The sequence below is a fragment of the Rana temporaria genome, chromosome 4 (genome assembly GCF_905171775.1).
Source record: "Rana temporaria chromosome 4, aRanTem1.1, whole genome shotgun sequence".
In the NCBI taxonomy this organism is placed as follows: domain Eukaryota; kingdom Metazoa; phylum Chordata; class Amphibia; order Anura; family Ranidae; genus Rana; species Rana temporaria.
In genome coordinates this window covers 40,243,507-40,263,086 of record NC_053492.1, presented here as the reverse complement: position 1 = coordinate 40,263,086, position 19,580 = coordinate 40,243,507, and the positions used below count along the sequence as shown (strand labels likewise).

General features: G+C 43.6%; 1 protein-coding gene across 1 annotated transcript in view; it reads left to right on the top strand.

The window, feature by feature from the left end:
- Positions 1-19,580, top strand: part of LOC120936151 (cytochrome P450 2K6-like) — a 47,186-nt gene that overhangs the window by 1,475 nt on the left and 26,131 nt on the right. Inside the window, exons 2-7 of the mRNA XM_040348297.1 lie at positions 962-1,158; positions 4,122-4,284; positions 5,758-5,907; positions 9,360-9,520; positions 12,402-12,578; positions 18,957-19,098. Coding sequence (XP_040204231.1) covers positions 976-1,158; positions 4,122-4,284; positions 5,758-5,907; positions 9,360-9,520; positions 12,402-12,578; positions 18,957-19,098 — 976 coding nt within the window. The 5' untranslated portion in view covers positions 962-975. The remainder of the gene's footprint in view (positions 1-961; positions 1,159-4,121; positions 4,285-5,757; positions 5,908-9,359; positions 9,521-12,401; positions 12,579-18,956; positions 19,099-19,580) is intronic.

Here is a 19,580-nt window from a genome sequence, read left to right as displayed (position 1 = left end):
CAGTTACGTATAGATTTGTATTAGATCCGACCGGCGTAAGTCTGTTACGCTGTCGTATCTTAACTGCATATTTACGCTGGCCACTAGGGGCGTGTACGCTGATTTACGCCTAGAAATATGTAAATCAGCTAGATACGCCAATTCACGAACGTACGCCCGGCAGACGCAGTACAGATACGCCATTTACGTTAAAATTTTGAAAATTTTACGTCGTTTGCGTAAGTCGTTCGGGAATAGGGCTGGTCGTCATTTACGTTCACGTCGAAAGCATTGGCTTCTTGCGGGTTAATTTGGAGCATGCGCACTGGGATACTTTCACGGACGGCACATGCGCCGTTCGTAAAAAGCGTAATTTACGTGGGGTCACATAAAATTTACATAACACACGCCCACATCGACCACATTTGAATTAGGCGGGCTTACGCCGGCCTATTTCTGCTACGCCGCTGCAACTTTTGTTTGAGAATACGGCACTTGACTGTAAAAGTTGCGGAGGCGTAACGTAAATAGGATACATTACGCCCGCACAAAGATACGCGATTCTACGTGAATCCGAAACCTTTGTCCGCAGAAATTCCGATCGTGTGTATGAGGCTTAAGTCTGTATGTGTTACGTCACGAGAAGCACCGGGCATGAGCTATGATCATTGCTTGGCGCTATGCAGACCGTAGTACTCACTTCTACCTGAATCTGCATCTGGGGCCTCAAGCATATTTAAAGAACATCTTTGACTTGCATTGGTTAGATTATGCTATGAGATGAGAAGAACACTTGATCATAAATGACAAGTGTTTTCAGGTTTCTGCCTAAACTTGAGTATTTATTGGAGGGGATTGGGTGGATCATAGTTGGGGTCTATTTCTTTCAAGTGTTTAATCCAGCAAATATTACCAACTGTGAGCGCACCTTCCTAGTAGCACTAAATATGAATGTTTAGTTTGTTTTTGTTTTTTGCTTCAGATATTGCTGAAGACATGTTTCCCATGGACCCTGTGACCATTCTTGTCTCCATCGTTGTCATCCTTTTCTTGGTCAAAGTTTACAACAGCCAGAAGCAGGAAAAAGGCAAAAACCTCCCTCCAGGACCCAGACCTTTCCCCCTCATTGGAAGTATTCACCTAATTGACCTAAAGAAACCCCACATATCCTTTATGGAGGTATTATGTTATTTCTCCTAAAGGTCTTAGTGTACTGCATAAAAAAAATATTTATTGACTTAAAGGCACTCTGTTTGGGGGGGGGGGGGGGGTATTAAAAAAGAAACAAAAAGCTTTACAGCTTTACCTGTAAAAGAGGAAGATTTATACTTACTTGTCTGGTTTGTATATATTAAAAAAAAAATATTCCCCTTGCTACCTTTTAACCAAAAGTAAAACCAAAACCTGTGTTTATTTTTTGCTGTTATGCAATGCCATGTGTTCCCACATCAAAATAAAGATACAAATATATATAGTGCACAATAAATTAAACCATATGAAATAAACCAGTGGCAATTATCTAAATATTGTATGCCAACATATAAATAGTCCATAAGTATAAGTTCTGTGTCTACATGAGAAAGTCACAATGCATGTGACAAAACGCGTCAAGGGTGGAGTAGTGATGTCATCACGCACGAGACGGAAACTGAAGGTATATGGTTTTTAATACTGAAGTAATGCCGAGGAGACTAACCACTTCAGTCCCGGAGGATTTGACTGCCAAATGACCGGGCCATTTTTTGAGATTCGGCACTGCGTCGCTTTTACTGACAATTGTGTCGTGTAACGTGGCTCCCAAATAAAATTGATGTATTTTTTTCCCAGAAATAGAGCTTTCTTCTGGTTGTATTTGATCACCTCTGCGGTTTTAATTTTTTGGACCATAAACAAAAAAACAGCGACATTTTTAAAAAAAAGCAATACTTTTTGCTATAATAAATATCCCCAAAAAATATATATATAAAAAAAAAAAAAATTTCCTCAGTTTAGGCCGATATGTATTCTTCTACATATTTTTAGTCACAAAAATCGCAATAAGCGTATATTGATTGGTTTGCGCAAAAGTTATAGGCCCAGATTCTCAAAGACTTACGACGGCGTATCTCCTGATACGCCGTCGTAAGTCCGAATGGGCGCGGTCATATCTATGCGCCTGATTCATAGAATCAGTTACGCATAAATTCTGCCAAGATACGAGCGGCGTAGGTCTCCTACGCCGTCGTATCTTGGGTGCATATTTACGCTGGCCGCTAGGTGGCGCTTCCGTTGATTTCCGCGTTGAATATGTAAATGAGCAAGGTACGCCGATTCACGAACGTATGTACGCCCGTCGCAATTAGTAATGATGTTTACGTAAGACATACGCCGGCATAAGGATAAAGCTGGTCTCTAGGTGGCGCAGCCCATGCAAGGTATGGACGTCAGAAAAAGCGTATCTTTTTACGTCGTTTACGTAAGTTGTACGTGAATGGGGCTGTGCGTAGGTTACGTTCATGTCACAGGCATTGAGCCGGCGTAACTTTGGGCGTAAATACGACGTGATACTGAGAATGCGCCGTTCGTTCGGCCATGCATCTACATGGGGTCACGCTTAATTTAAATACAACACGCCCACGACCTGCCTACTTTGAAATACGCACGCTTACGCTGGCCCATTTACGCTACGCCGCAGTAACTTAGGACGCAAGTGCTTTGTGAATACAGCACTTGCCTCTCTAAGTTGCGGCGGCGTAGCGTACATAAGATACGCTACGCCCGCACAAAGTTACGCCGCCCTACGTGAATCTAGGCCACAGTGTTTACAAACTAGGGGATAGTTTTATGGCATTTTTATTATTATTATTTTTTTTATTAGTAATGGCGGCAATATGCATTTTTTTTATTTTATTATTATTATTATTTTATTGTGACTGCGATATTGCGGTGGACACATCGGACACTTTTGACGCTATTTTGCAACCATTGTCATTTATACAGTGATCAGTGCTATAAAAATGCACTGATTACTGTGTAAATGACACAGGGAACGGGTTAACCACTAGGGTGCGAGGAAGGGGTTAAGTGTGTTCTAGGGAGTGATTCTAACTGTGAGGGGGCTGGGCTACCAGTGACATGTCACTGAACACTGCTCCCGATGACAGGAAGCAGAAGATCACTGTCCTTGTTCACAATAACATCCCCCCCTTTCTTCCGCACATCGAGTCCGCGGGTCTCACGGGCACGGTCACGTTGCTCGCGGCGGCCATGTGCACGCTAGGTGGCAGATTCAAACCAACGTACCTGTACGTTGCTTTGCCTGCCCATGCCGACGTATAAGTGCGTTTAGCAGTCGGCAAATGGTTAAGGGGCAATGCTTTATTTAATTTGTCTATTTTTTCTTGTGTTAGTGTGCACCCCAATTGTGAGGTTATACGTTTATTGTTGCAGTACATTTTTTTTAAATGTACTGCACATTGAAGGATTTTTATTTTTTCTGAGCAATTTTAATTAAGAAAATGGGGTTTGAAGCCCTTGAAGTTTGATTCACTAAGAGAAGTGCCCTTCAAATATCCAAAGATATTTGTGGTGCCCCCTTTAAAGGGCAAGGTGCATACTGACCTTTTTGATGTATAGGTCCATATTTTGAGGTAAGCACTAAGCAGGTAGTGTGTTTGGTGATGGAGCACCTGGAGGTGGTTCACATATTCATAAATCACATGGACGTGAACTGTTTACATATATTGCACTTTACTGGGAATAAAAATGCATGCCATCTTATGCATGTCTATGTCATTTTTAGCACATACATCCTTTTACCATCCATTAAAAAAATACAAATAACCTTTCCTGTGGAAGCTCAGCCCTGCTTCAAGGGAGGACTTTTTCCTTTTCTGGAGTCGGGCTTTAAAGTAAAAACTTCAGATAGAGGATTTTTTTCCAGTTTTGGATTTGGGAAGAAATTAGAACCTCTGGCAGATTTTTATTACTGTCTGTAGAGCTCAAAACAGAAACGTATGTGGCGCTGATGAAGTTCTTAAACAAAATTTAAGCCCCATGACTTGGAATGATGTAGGTTAGCCATTTACTGACAATTTATTTTTTATAATGTATATGTTTATTTATTTATTAACCTAATTTCTTATTCTGTGATGTTCTTGCAGTTGTCCAAGCAGTATGGTCCAGTATACACCATCCAATTAGGAATGTCAAAGACGGTTATTATGTGCGGATATGATGCTGTAAAAGAAGCTCTAATTAACCACGCAGATGAATTTGCTGACCGACCAAAAATGCCATTGTTTTATAAGATTGAAAAGGATCATGGTAAATATTTCAAATTTTCTTTAAAAAAGGAATTTTGTCTTAAGGCTCATTTGCACCTGCTTCAACTTCAACCACACATTAAGCATCTTCCACTTAAACATGCTTTTTTTATGTGTTTTTGGTGCTTCGGTGGTGCTTCAATGATGCTTTAATGGTACTTCGATGATGCTTCAGTGGTGCTTTGATGATGCTTCAGTGTTGCTTCGATGATGCTTCAGTGGTGCTTCAATGATGCTTCCTGATGCGTCGATGATGCTTCAGTGGTGCTTTTTTTTAAAGCACCACTGTGTATGGATCTCATAACCTGAAATTTCTCCAATGCAAGCCAAGCTAAATCTAAATTAAAGGGCGGAACTACTGTGTATATCTATCTTTTTCCAATTTGCGTTAGAAAAGTGAATGCTCCACATATAGCAGCATCTGGTGTCTAGCATATACTTATTTATGGTTTTTATGATGTATATTTTTGTATAATACATTTATATTTTGTAAGTCTATACCGTACCATGAAAGTCCATATTGCCTTCACAATATCCAAATTTTAGTAATAGGACAAAGGTACATTGGGCCAGATTCATGTAGAATCGCGGCGGCGTAACTTATCCTAGATAAGTTACACCGCCGCCATTTTTCATCGCAAGTGCCTGATTCACCAAGCCGGCGTGGATCGGCCGTAACTCCTAATTTACATACCCTATGCTGGTTTACGACGCAAACTCCCCCCAGCGGCGGCCGCGGTACTGCATCCTAAGATCCGACAGTGTAAAACTATTACACCTGTCGGATCTTAGGGATATCTATGCGTAACTGATTCTATGAATCAGTCGCATAGATAGAAACAGGGATATCTTTCAAAGCCGGGCACCCTTTCCATAGACTCCCATGTTAAATGGTAATTTCTCTGGTGAATTTGGAGACCTGGTACCGACCGGTTGTAGGTCCCCTGGACCCGTAACTTGGCACACATATAGCCCAATTTATCTTCTATAAGTGTGCAAAGTTTGTTGTCTGGGGGACCTACGGCTGAGAAACACCAATTTTTCAAATCCGGGCACCCCTTCCATAGACTCCCATGTTAAACGTCAGTCTAGTCATGGGCACAGTGAGGCATGGGCACAGTGAGGCATGCACATGGACACAGTGAGGCACATTGAGGCATGCAGATGGACACCCTAGTTTTATGCTCAAGTCAATACGTTTTCCCATTTTTTTTGTGGTAAAATTAGGTGCCTCGGCTTATTTTCGGGTTTGCTTAAACTCGAGTATATACGGTACATTGAGTGAACAGTATCCAAAGAATCGTTAGCACAATATGAGCAAAAACAGAGTGATTTAATTGATACGCCATGTTGTTTCTACACTATGTATGGTTTCACAAGTTTTTGCGTGAGAAAATGTATCATAACACGGCACTTTATTAAACATTATGTAAATTAGTATGTCGCTTAATTTCATATATATTGATTTTGTCAGGCATTGTCTTTTCCAATGGAGAAAGCTGGAAGGCAATGAGAAGATTCACTCTATCAACTCTACGGGATTATGGAATGGGGAAGAAAGGTATAGAAGACAAGATTAATGAGGAAGCTGAATTCTTAGTGCAAACATTTAGATCCTACGGAGGTAAGATGTTATTCTTGTGTACAAAATAATGGACTCTAACAAACTAAATATAAGGACTATAACGGTACTCAATTTTTGTAAAAAGGATCAAAAAATATTTATTATATAATAAAAATTGCACATGTATACTTATCAAAAAACATACAAAACACACAAAAGTTGTGCAGAAAACACAACCAAAACCATCTAGTACTCCTTGAATACAAGTTCTTGGTGGCTCCCTTATGTTGGAACACAATTTTGACACAGTTTGCGCCACACTTTTTTGACAATATTTGTCATGTCTACATTCAGTTAATGATGTCACCAGATAAAACTCATCCCTTAGCTGTTTTTTTTATTTTTTTGTGGTGTTCTTTATGATTGATGAAGATCCATATCACTGGATGACATCATTGATGATGTATTTACATTATGAGACATTTTTACATTTTTAGGGGGTTTAATATATATATATTTTAATAAAGGACTTGTTAAAATGTGTGGTGTCTGTACCGTTTTGTACATCTTACTCATTCACATGGGTGGCTAGGATCAGGGCATGGTATCTGGGGCCCCCTTATTTTTAAAGCGTGCTTCCAGATTTCAATAAGACTCTCGCCCACATACCCCCACAATCTCCTGGCAAGGTACCCTTCCCATGTTGCGTGCAGGTGGCCTAGTATATATGGATAGTATAATTTTGGACAGTCAGACTTCATACTTGGATATGGATCTAGTATGAAACTTGAGGGGACTCACACTATTTTTTTTTATTTATTTTTTTTACGACGGTCGTCCATAAAATCTTTTTACATTTCCCTATTAAGCACCATTGCAGATGGCTGTGTAGCAAAATGTTACTTACATTGAACACTGAAGTACACAACATAAGCCAGATAACTAATATGACACTTACATACAATCCTAAGAATGGACCTGTTTTACTAGCATTTATAAATTTCAACTATAATAGTTTTGTATCAATTATATTTGAGTTACACAGTTACATAGTATGTGAGGTTGAAAAAAGAAACAAGTCCACCAAGTCTAACCTATGTATGTGATTACATGTCAGTATTACATTGTATATGCCTGTATGTTGTGGTCGTTCAGGTGCTTATCTAATAGTTTCTTGAAACCATCAATGCTCCCCGCTGAGACCACCACCTGTGGAGGGGAATTCCACATCCTTGAGGCTCTTACAGTAAAGAACCCTCTACATAGTTTAAGGTTACACCTCTTTAAGTTTGTTTTTGTTATGTTTATATAGTTAATAACCACTTCTTTTTATGCAGACTCACTAAAACTTTAAATTTAATCATGAGCTATTGTGTTCTGTAAACAACCTTAAACAGAAAGTAATATTAAAATCATTTTTTTTTGCTAAATAACAAGCATGTTATACTAGCCTTGCTTTGTGCAATAGTTTTGCACAGAACAGCCCCGATCCTCCTTTTCTCAGGTCCCTTGCTGGAGATCCTGGCTTCACCCTCCTGCCAAGTGCCTCCACAGCAAACAGTTTGCTGTGGGTGCACCTAAGCAGGCTTACTCCTGAGCTGCTGCTCTGCGTGTCCATTCACACATGTCTTGACCATGCCCCCTCTCTTTTCTCATTGGCTGATTTTATGTGATTGACAGCAGCGGGAGCCAATGGCTGTCTCAGCCAATGAAGAAGGAGAGTCCCCAGAGAGCCAAAACTTTTGTGAAAATCGCTGGATCGCGATGGGCCTCAGGTAAGTATTCAAGGGAGCTAGAATGCATGAAGGTACAAAAATCTTGAGCCAATAGAATCACTTGAAGGCACAGAAAAATATTGTCTGACCGCAAACTAAAATTAAAAGGTCATTGTTAAAGTGGAGGTTCACCCATAGAGAACACATTTTCCCCTTAGCTTCATGTTCGTTTTGTCTAGGGGAATCGGCTAGCTGTTTTAAAATATGACCTGTACTTACCGTTTACGAGATGCATCTTCTCCGCCACTTCCGGGTATGGGCTGCGGGACTGGGTGTTCCTTCTTGATTGACAGTCTTCCGAGAGGCTTCCGACGGTCGCATCCATCGCGTCACGATTTTCCGAAAGAAGCCGAACGTCGGTGCGCAGGCGCAGTATAGAGCCGCACCGACGTTCGGCTTCTTTCGGCTACGAGTGACGCGATGGATGCGACCGTCGGATGCCTCTCGGAAGACTGTCAATCAAGAAGGAACGCCCGCTCCCGAAGACCCATACCCGGAAGCCGACGGAGAAGATGCATCTCGAAAACGGTAAGTACGGCTCATATTTTAAAACAAATAGCTGATTCCCCTAGACAAAACGAGCATGAAGCTAAGGGGAAAAGAGAAAAAAAAAACGAATTGGGTGAACTCCCGCTTTAATCACTTAAGTCCTGGGTGTACCTTCCATAACTGCATAAGGCCAGTGGCTGTTTTTCCCAGTGTTGTTTAAAATGGCACCTGGACTCTGCTACACCAATTATGTAAAAATTCATTTTATTTCCAAAACAAACAAGGAAATAGGAAATATCGGGCCAGATTCAGATACAATTACGTTGCTCCACGGCAGCGTAACGTATCTGATTTACGTTACACCGCCACAGGTTTACAGCGTAAGTGCCTGATTCTCAAAACTCTTACCTGTAAACTTGCGGCGTGTAACGTAAATGCGCTCGGCGCAAGCCCGCCCAATTCAAATGGGGCGGGCACCATTTAAATTAGGCGCATTCCCGCGCCGAACATACTGTGCATGCTCCGTCGGGTAAATTACCCGACGTGCATTGCGCTAAATGACGTTGCACGGACGTCATTTGTTTAGACGTTAATTAGCCCTAATTTTACGCGGAGTAACTCGACGGAAACAACGTAAAGTTAGATCGACGGGCAGCGCGGACGTTCGGGAATCGCCGTAACTAGTCATTTGCATATTCTACGCCGACAGAATTGCATCCTTAAGATCCGACAGTGTAATTCAATTACACCTGTCGGATCTTCTGGCTATCTATGCGTAACTGATTCTATGAATCAGCCGCATAGTTAGGATGGCCGGAACACAGAGATACGACGGCGTATCAGGAGATACGCCGTCGTATCTCTTCTGTGAATCTGGCCCTTCATGTCTAATTTTTTTCCAACCAATTGAAGGTCCTATCTGTTCTGAAAAAAACATGTATACAATTAGACTACACTAAACACATACAATGTTCAGAACTGAGAAATCACCAAAATGATAAAAGTGCTCTACGATTCGTAAGAACTTAGGAGGAAAAGGCTGGGGACTCATGTAATTAACAGCAACAAATCACAACTTATACTATAGGGCAGTTTTGAGTTTTGAGTTATATAAATACTTAACTAACCTGCAAAACTTCAGCAAACAATAGACACGTGGGTATAATTGATACCTTACCTCCAAAGGTAATTTTTATAGGCAATAACCTATAAATGTTGTTCATTTTGCTTTTTTACTTTTATTTTTAGGGAAGCCCTTTGATAATCGGATCCTTCTTAATGCTGCTGTAGCTAACATAATAGTTTCCTTGCTGCTAAATAGCAGGTTTGAATACGACGATCCAACCTTGTTAAACCTCATGCACCTTGTAAATGAAAATATAAGACTCATGGGGACACCTATGGCCAGGGTAAGCTATTTTCCTATTCATATACTGTATTTGTGTCAAGATGACGTCACTTACACCAGTTGAAAGTATTGTATCATGAGGATGAAAGCACAAAATACATTGTAGTAAAGCACCTTACCTTAGCATTAGGTGTCTTGGATTATAATGTTGCTATTATAGATAGAGTGATTTATCATAACTCTACGCCTCAAAAATATCATCTTTTACCAAGGTTTGCCTTTTTTGCCATAAACATTAGACAACGGGCACATCATTAAAACTCAGTTTGCAAAGCATACTCAAGTTTCTGACCACAATTTCTAGCACTGCCTGCATGCCTACTGTCTACATGCCCTATGTATACTGAGACAGAGGTTTAGGAGTATTCCTCCTTGTAGCCATTTAGCAGTCTGTGTAATCTAATCTTACTAGCTTTTCAGTACAGATGTTATCTTAGCCTCCAGAAAGATTTTTTGTTTTGCTTTTGAGTTTGCTTCAAGTTATACACAGGGATGGACTGGCCATTGGGACTACAGGGAGTTTACCGGTGGGCCAATGGCTCAGTGGGCTGGCTTCAGTGACAGGGACCACTGCCCCCCTCTGCTTCTCTGTCTCTCCCTTCCCGCAGCGCTCACCTCCTCTCCCTCCCCGCAGAGCTCACCTGGGTGGAACAGAGAAGCAGGAGGATGACAGAGGAGCATGGGGGAGGGGACAGACAGCTGACTCAACAGCTATGGCCTGGGAGTTTCTCACTTCTGCCTAATCTTGTCCCATAAGGGGGAGCGCACCGAACTGATTCCTTGCCCCGGGTGAAATAATGTCTATCTTCCCCACTGGTACTGCCTATAAGAATACCAGTACCAGCCGTTCTACTCTAATAAAGTAGAACGGCTAGTGGCTAGTGAAGGAGGAGAGGGGGCTTGGGTGGCAGGGGGGGGGTGCAGGATTTTTACGGCTGCCATGGGAGAGACCTGTCAAAGTGGGCCAGTCTGGATGAAGTCCAGGGCCAAATTTTTGTCCCAGTCCAGCCCTGGTTATACATATGAAATATTCACAGGTGATATTCAGTGCAGCACTGATATTAAGGACCAGATTTAGGTAGGAGATACAACGGCATATCTCCAGATTCTTAGAATCAGTTACGCATAGATTTGACTAAGATACGACCGGCGTAAGTCTCCTACGCCGTCGTATCTTAACTGCATATTTACTCTGGCCGCTAGGGGCGTGTACGCTGATTTACGCCTAGAATATGTAAATCAGCTAGATACGCCTATTCACGAACGTACGCCCGGCCGTCGCAGTACAGATACGTCGTTTACGTAAGACTTTTTCCGGCGTAAAGTTACCCCTGCTATATGAGGCGCAGCCAATGTTAAGTATGGACGTCGGGCCAGTGTCAAATTTTCCGACGATTACGTCGTTTGCGTAAGTCGTTCGCGAATAGGGCTGTGCGTAATTTACGTTCACGTCGAAAGCATTGGCTTTTTGCGGGTTAATTTGGAGCATGCGCACTGGAATACTTTCACGGACGGTGCATGCGCCGTTCGTAAAAAGCGTCATTTACGTGGGGTCACGATGATTTTACATAAAACACGCCAACATCTTACACATTTGAATTAGGCAGGCTTACACCGGCCAATTTACGCTACGCTGCCGCAACTTACGGAAGCAAGTGCTTTGTGAATAATGCACTTGCCTGTCAAAGTTGCGGAGGCGTAGCGTAAATAGGATACGCTACGCCCGCACAGAGTTACGCGCTCCCTACCTGAATCTGGCCCTAAGTCTATATATCAAATGCACCAATGTGTGATATCTTCAATATTGCCAAAATATGGTAAACATGCAGGTGACTCCATGGGTAAACCTCCACCAATGGGAAAAAATGTCCGCTCACCTCCCAACATATATTCTTTATTACAGAGGGTCACACACACTTCCCCTTACAGGGTGTATCAATGTATCAGCGGTCAGCCAAGGAAAACTACAGATCCTGATGGGTACCTAATAAGTTGGCTGGACTTTTCACGATATTAGACCAATTTTAGATGGTAAAAAGACCATGTATTCATAGATATTTCCATAGGTCTCGCAGCATAAAAGGTCAAGTATCTACACTACACTCCAGTCAGCCAAAAATTAGAGAGTGGCTAAAAAAAGCCACTAGAGATATAGATCAGAGCGTATTGACCACCAAATAAGGCCTCTATATCTTATATGTTCCATCCACGTTTGCTGCTCCACATCAAAAAACAAGAGGAATCATCCAGCAGTCACCTCTGAGCGGTACTCCTCCGGTCCCAAAACAAGATGTCCAGTGGGATGTGTCGATATAAAGATAAACGCCAATGGTGTAAAATCCTTAAAAATCGGCTTTATTTAAGAAACGCCATTACATGGGTAAAATCTTCCTCGGTCCAAACACAAGGACGTTGGTTCAATCCAAATGAGATGACAGGAGATAAACTTTTACCCGACCGGTTTCGTCACAATAGAGCGTCTTTCGGGAGATGTATATCGACACATCCCACTGGACATCTTGCTTCGGGACCAGAGGAGTGCCGCTCAGAGGGGACTGTTGGACGATTCCTCTTGTTCTTTGATGTGGAGCAGCAAACGTGGATTTGGACATTTTCACTGTTGTTGCCAGCAGATTAGACATTAATGGCTGTGTGTTAAGTTATTTTGAGGGGACAGCAAATTTACACTGTACAAGCTGTACACTCACTACTTTACATTGTAGCAAAGTGTAATTTCTTCAGTGTTGTCATATGAAAAGATATAAGAAAATATTTACAAAAATGTGAGGGGTGTACTCACTTTTGTGTGTATATAAATAAATAATAAAAATGTTTAAAAGTGCTATGCATTCCCTTTAAGGCTATGTTCTCTTTTTTTTCAGCTGTATGACATGTTCCCTACGTTGATAGATCCTCTACCAGGAGCCCACCACACAATTGCTGAAAATACAGAAAAACTGCATGATTTTATGAGACAAACATTTACCAAGCAGAGGAAAGACCTTGATGTAAATTATCACAGAAATCTTATTGATGCTTTCCTGGCAAAACAGCAAGAGGTAAGGATGACATTTTTTGATATGGAATTAATTGCAGAAGGGCACCTGCATGTTTTCAGCTAGAATTAAATATTCTAGGTCCACTCTGCACTACCCAGGCAAAACTCTCTGCTCCTGAAATAGAGAAATTTCCACCTATGCATCAGCAATGGTGTATTCTAAAAAGAATAAGCAGAAACACTACTTTATGGAATGCGCCCTCCAAAATACTTCCTAATCCACCACCTATGGTAGTACCGGGGTTCTATGCTGCTATTAAAGACAGTATGCTTTAAATCCTCTTGACTCTGTGCACCCTAGACCCTAGAATGGATGTTAAGCACTCCTCCAACCTCCAATGGAATGCCTTGAGCATCTTGGCTCCTCCATATCTTAACCACTTAATCACCACCCATAGCCGAATAATGGCTACAGGGCGGTTCCCTAACTCTAGGAGGACGTTATATAATGTCCTCACAGAATCGTGCGCCCCCTAGGGCGTGCAATGGGAGTGTCAGAGAACCCGGCGCTTCATGAATCATGGTAAATGGCCGCTGTTAGCGGCCGTTTACCACGTGATCGCTCAGTCAAATGATGGAGCGATCACTTGAAAAACAAACCAGCGTCATGTCATGATGCCGGTTCCTCTCTCCCCTCTCTGTACCGATTGGTACAGTAGGAGAGCGGGAGAGATCCATCCATCCCTGCTCAGACATCCCTGCCCTACCCTGCAATACTCTGCCATACTCTGCCATACTCTGCCATACACAGCCATACACAGCCATACACAGCCATACACAGCCATACTCTGCAATACACAGCCATACTCTGCAATACACAGCCATACTCTGCCATACTCGGCTGTACTGGGCCTCTGTATGTGGCCAGGCTGTGGAAGTCTCACACATGTGGTATCGCCAAACTCAGGAGGAGTAGGAGAATCTATTTTGGGGTGTCATTTTTGGTATGTACATGCTATGTGTTAGAAATATTATATAAATGGACAACTTTGTGTTAAAAAAAGTGTTTTAACCACTTCCCTCCCGCCGGCCATCATATGACATCCTTGACTTTGTGCGGGATATCTGAATGATGGGTGCAGCTACAGGCATCATTCAGATATCAGCTTTTTCAGCCGACGATTCCCTACACCATAAGAATGATCATAGCGGCTGTTCTGTTGCTTGATCATTCTTACGGGAGGCGAGAGAGGATGCCCCCCTCCCGCCACCCTCCGGTGCTTTTACCAACTCATCGCTATGATCGAAGCCAGGATATTTCTTTATTATTTCAGGCTTCCCAGCCTAGAGGTGAGATGTGGGGTCTTATTGACTCCATAGCTCACTGTAACGAGGACCTGTCATGCCATATTCCTATTACAAGGCATGTTTACATTCCTTATTATAGGAATAAAAGTGATGAAACATTTTTTTTGGGGTGAAAAACGTGTCAAACTAAATAAATGAAGTAAAACGAACAATAAAAAAATATATATTTTTTAAAGCACCTCTGTTCCCGTGTGCTCACATACAGAAGCGAACGCATACATAAGTCCCACCCACATATGAAAACGGTGTTCAAACCACACATATGAGTTATTGCTGCGAATGTTAGAGCATGAGCAATAGTTTTGACCTAGACCTCCGCTGTAACTCACAACATGTAAACAGAAAAAAAATTAAAGCGTCGCCTATGGGGATTTTTAAGTAGCATAGTTTGGTGAGCGTGTGCAATTTTGAAGGGTGTCATGTTAGGTATCTATTTACTCGGTGTAACTTCATCTTTCACATTATGCAAAAACATTAGGTTAACTTTACTGTGTTTTTTTTTTAGACGCATTTGAAAAATTGCTGCACAAATACCGTGCAATATAAAAAATTTGCAAAAACCGCCGTTGTATTCTCTAGGGTCTTTACTAAAAAAAAACATATACAATGTTTTGGGGTTCTATGTAATTTTCAAGCAAATAAATTATGATTTTTACATGTAAGAGAGAAATTTCAGAATTGGCCTGGGTGCTCCAGAACAACTGAAGGTGCTCCCTGCATGTTGGGCCTCTGTATGTGGCCACACTGTGTAAAAGTCTCACACATGTGGTATCGCCATACTCGGGAGTAATAGTAGAATGTGTTTTGGGGTGTAATTTGTGGTATGCATATGCTGTGTCTGAGAAATAAACCTCTAATATGAATATTTTGTGAAAAAAAAAAAAATCTCGATTTTGCAAAGAATTGTGGGAAAAAATTACAACTTCAAAAAACTCACCATGCCTTTTTCTAAATACCTTGGAATGTCTTCTTTGCAAAAAGGGGTCATTTGGGGGGTATTTGTACTTTTCCGGCATGTTAGGGTCTCAAGAAATGAGATAGGCCGTCAGTACTTCAGGTGTGATCAATTTTCAGATAATGGCACCATACAGTAGGTGAACCCAATTTTGTGTCAATCTCGCTCTCTTTCTCGGCGAGATTGAGCACCTACGAGCCCCATCGCGGGAGCCAGCGCCGAGCTGGCTTGCCGCGATGGAGACAGAGCCGTCATAGAAGCGACGGGAGATCCGACTTGGATTCCCGCCAATTCTACACGTGTGCGGCGTTTGCTATGAATCCTGAGGGGGAAGTCCCCGCCGGATTTTAAATAAAAATCCGGCATGGGTCCCCCCCCTCAGGAGCATACCGGGCCCTTAGGTCTGTTATGGGTTGTAAGGAGAGCCCCCCCTACGCCGAAAAAAACGGCGTAGGGGGTCCCCCTACGATCCATACCAGACCCGTATCCAAAGCATGCTACCCGGCCAGCCAGGAAGGGAGTGGGGACGAGCGAGCGCCCCCCCCCCTCCTGAGCCGTACCAGGCTGCATGCCCTCAACATGGGGGGGTTGGGTGCTCTGGGGCAGGGGGGCGCACTGCGGCCCCCCCCACCTCAGAGCACCCTGTCCCCATGTTGATGAGGACAGGGCCCCTTCCCGACAACCCTTGCCGTTGGTTGTCGGGGTATGCGGGCGGGAGGCTTATCGGAATCTGGGAGCCCCCTTTAATAAGGGGGCCCCCAGATACCGGCCCCCCACCCTAAGTGAATGAGTATGGGGTACATCGTACCCCTACCCATTCACCTACAAGAAAAGTGGTAAAAACACAAATAAACCACACAGTGTATTAAAATATTTTATTAGTCTGCTCCGGAGGCCGCCCCCTGTCTTCTTTATTAGCTCTTTTACCAGGGGGGGCTTCTTCTTTGACGTCTTCGGGTGGGTGGGGGCCGCCGTCTGGTTCTCTTCCACCGCCGGGGGGGGGGGGTGGCTTTTAAAAAAGCCCCCACCCCCCCGGCGGGTTTCCTCCGGCGTCTTCAGCGGGGCTCTTCTTCTTCCGCTATCCCGACGGGTCTTCTCCGCTATCCGGGGGGTCTCGCCGCTCTCCGCTGTTGACTCGTCGCACCCCGGTTCTTCGTCTCGCAGTCCGGTCCCTTCTTCCGTGCTGTACGTCTTCTTCCGGTAGGTATCACATGGGTAGGTACAGAGCATGATGGGACTGTGAGGCCTATATAGGTCCGATGCAAGGCGCGCATCCGTCATTTCAGCGAGGAGGACCGGCGAGTCAACATCGGGAGAAGAAGAGAAGTGAAGAACATGACGTCACAGCGCGGAAGAAGAACTCACAGCACGGAAGAAGATGTACAGCACGGAAGAAGGGACCGGACTGCGAGACGAAGAACCGGGGTGCGACGAGTCAACAGCGGAGAGCGGCGAGACCCCCCGGATAGCGGAGAAGACCCGTCGGGATAGCGGAAGAAGAAGAGCCCCGCCGAAGACGCCGGAGGAAACCCGCCGGGGGGGTGGGGGCTTTTTTAAAAGCCACCCCCCCCCCGGCGGTGGAAGAGAACCAGACGGCGGCCCCCACCCACCCGAAGACGTCAAAGAAGAAGCCCCCCCTGGTAAAAGAGCTAATAAAGAAGACAGGGGGCGGCCTCCGGAGCAGACTAATAAAATATTTTAATACACTGTGTGGTTTATTTGTGTTTTTACCACTTTTCTTGTAGGTGAATGGGTAGGGGTACGATGTACCCCATACTCATTCACTTAGGGTGGGGGGCCGGTATCTGGGGGCCCCCTTATTAAAGGGGGCTCCCAGATTCCGATAAGCCTCCCGCCCGCATACCCCGACAACCAACGGCCAGGGTTGTCGGGAAGGGGCCCTGTCCTCATCAACATGGGGACAGGGTGCTCTGAGGTGGGGGGGGCCGCAGTGCGCCCCCCTGCCCCAGAGCACCCAACCCCCCCATGTTGAGGGCATGCAGCCTGGTACGGCTCAGGAGGGGGGGGGCGCTCGCTCTTCCCCACTCCCTTCCTGGCTGGCCGGGTAGCGTGCTTTGGATACGGGTCTGGTATGGATCGTAGGGGGACCCCCTACGCCGTTTTTTTCGGCGTAGGGGGGGGCTCTCCTTACAACCCATAACAGACCTAAGGGCCCGGTATGCTCCTGAGGGGGGGGACCCATGCCGGATTTTTATTTAAAATCCGGCGGGGACTTCCCCCTCAGGATTCATAGCAAACGCCGCACACGTGTAGAATTGGCGGGAATCCAAGTCGGATCTCCCGTCGCTTCTATGACGCGCTTGCTGGGATGTGCTGTCACTATTCCAGTGAGTGCAAGATGTCGGCGAGATCTCGGCACCATGTCGCCGAGTATCAGCGCGACGCTGTCGTGCTAGAAGCACAATATCACAAACACCTACTGTAGCTTGTGGACTCTAAAACTTTCACAAAGACCAAATAATATTCACCGAGTTGTACTTATTTCTACCAAAGATATGTAGCAGTATAAATTTTGCCCAAAATTTATGAAGAAAAATTACTAATTTGCTAAATTTTATAACAGAAACAAAGAAACATTTTTTTTTATAGCGCAAAAAATAAAAAACCCAACGTGATTTAATACCACCAAAAGAAAGCTCTATTTGTGTGAAAAAAAGGACACAAATTTCATTTGGGCACAGTGTTATATGACTGAGTAATTGTCATTCAAGTTGTGAGAGCACCAAAAGCCAAACATTGGTCTGGTTATTAAGGGGGTTTAAGTGCCCAGTTGTCCAGTGGTTAAAGCATAAGTTCACCTTTTGCAGCATGTTACACATTAAACCCATGTTTAGGGTGTAATAATAATAAACGTTATTTTATACACAGTAGCACCTTAAACGTGGCTTCTCAAAGTGCTTTACAAGAAATACACAGGATAATATAAAGGAAAAAGGGACAAATAAATGAAAGCTTGACTAAAGAAAAATGTTTTTAGATTTGATTTGAATTAGTTTAAAGAAGATGACTCTCTGATGTTCTTTGGAAGTGAATTCCAGAGTTTTGGAGCATAGCAGGAGAAGCAAACCAGAATTTGAGGAGCAAAGGTAACGAGGTGGAGGTGTTCGGTTGAAAATGGGGGTGCTAAGCCATGATGAGCCTTATAGGTGAGCAAGAGGATCTTAAAGTCTATGTAAACCTTATGGGTAGCCAGTGCAAAGATTCCAGGATAGGAGTAATTTGATTACTTGTACCTAGTCAGGATTCTGGCTGCAGAATTTTGAACATTTTGAAGTCGATCAATAGTGGATTTAGGTACACCAGTAGAGCATTGCAGTAGTCAAGTCGGGAGAACAAAAAATGTACAGTCGGTGCCTCCGATTTTGTATACCCAGCGCGATGGGATCACGTTGAATATCGCCGCGGGAGGCTGTGCTTCTCGCTCGCGCTTGCTGCCCCCACGAGATGCCGCGCATCCATAGGAATCCATTGGGGGCGGCAAGCGGGAGGAGCGACATAGCTCTTCGCTGGGATCGCTGGTGGTCAATCTCGCCGCTAGCAGAGGCGAGATTGACACAAAATCGGCGGCACCTACTGAATGGATCAGCTTTTCAGCTACAGCGTATGATAGCATAGGACGCAGCCGAGCAATGTATCTCAAGTTGAAAAAAGATGTTCTGACAATATCAGGTAAGTGTAAGGTGTAATACGCTCCAGCGGTCCCCCCTGCATTCCCCAATCCCCCCGACACCCAGTGTCATTCAACCTGGAATACTAAAAATATACTGCGTGTGCAATGTGTCATGGGTATGGCACCCTGCATTCATTATGTAATGGTGTGAGATCAATGCTGATGTCATCACATTAGTATCGCTCCCTGCATCACTGAAGAACACCTAAAATAGAAAAGAAAGGACGATGACTCGGTGGCTTTACGTAACTGAACTGAAGACTTCGAGAAGAGATAAGTTTAATATTAAAAAGCATAAAATACAGCATGTGGAGTCTTTTGGAGGAGTAGGGGCAATGAGCCTGGAGTTGGGCTTTAATGTACATGCAACTGATGAAGGAAAATGGGAATAAATGCTCACATATATATCTTGTTCCATTATTCAGGGAAAGCCAGAATCGACACTGTATTATCATGATGACAACCTAATTGCCCTGGTGGCCCAACTGTTTGGTGCTGGAATGGAAACTACATCCACTACGCTAAGATGGAGCCTCCTGATCATGATTAAATACCCAGAAATTCAAGGTAAGAAAAATGAATATACCTGGGGTTCTGTTAATTCTTTGATCTGTTCATGAATTCATAGCATTCAAAGTAAATACGATCTCACTGATTTATATAAAAAGTCACAAGCACTCATGGCATTTTTTCACTACGTGGATGTAAAATTATTTTGATATATTTTAGAAACAATAACTGAAAAGGCTTGGTGGGCTATGTGAATAGAACCCAAACCTCTCCACTTAACCAATATTAAAGTGGCTCTAAAGGCAGAAGTTTTTTTTTTCTATCTTAATGCATTCTATGCATTATGATAAAAAAACCTTCTGTGTGCAGCTGCCTCCCTTAGCCCCTTAATACTTACCTGAGTCCCATCTCGATCCATCAATGTTGGTCGAGAGCCTCAGTTGTCCTTGACTCTCTCTCCTGATTGGCTGAGACACAGAAGCGGCACCATTGACTCCCACTGCTGTCAATCAAAGTCAGTGAGCCAATGAGGAGAGAGA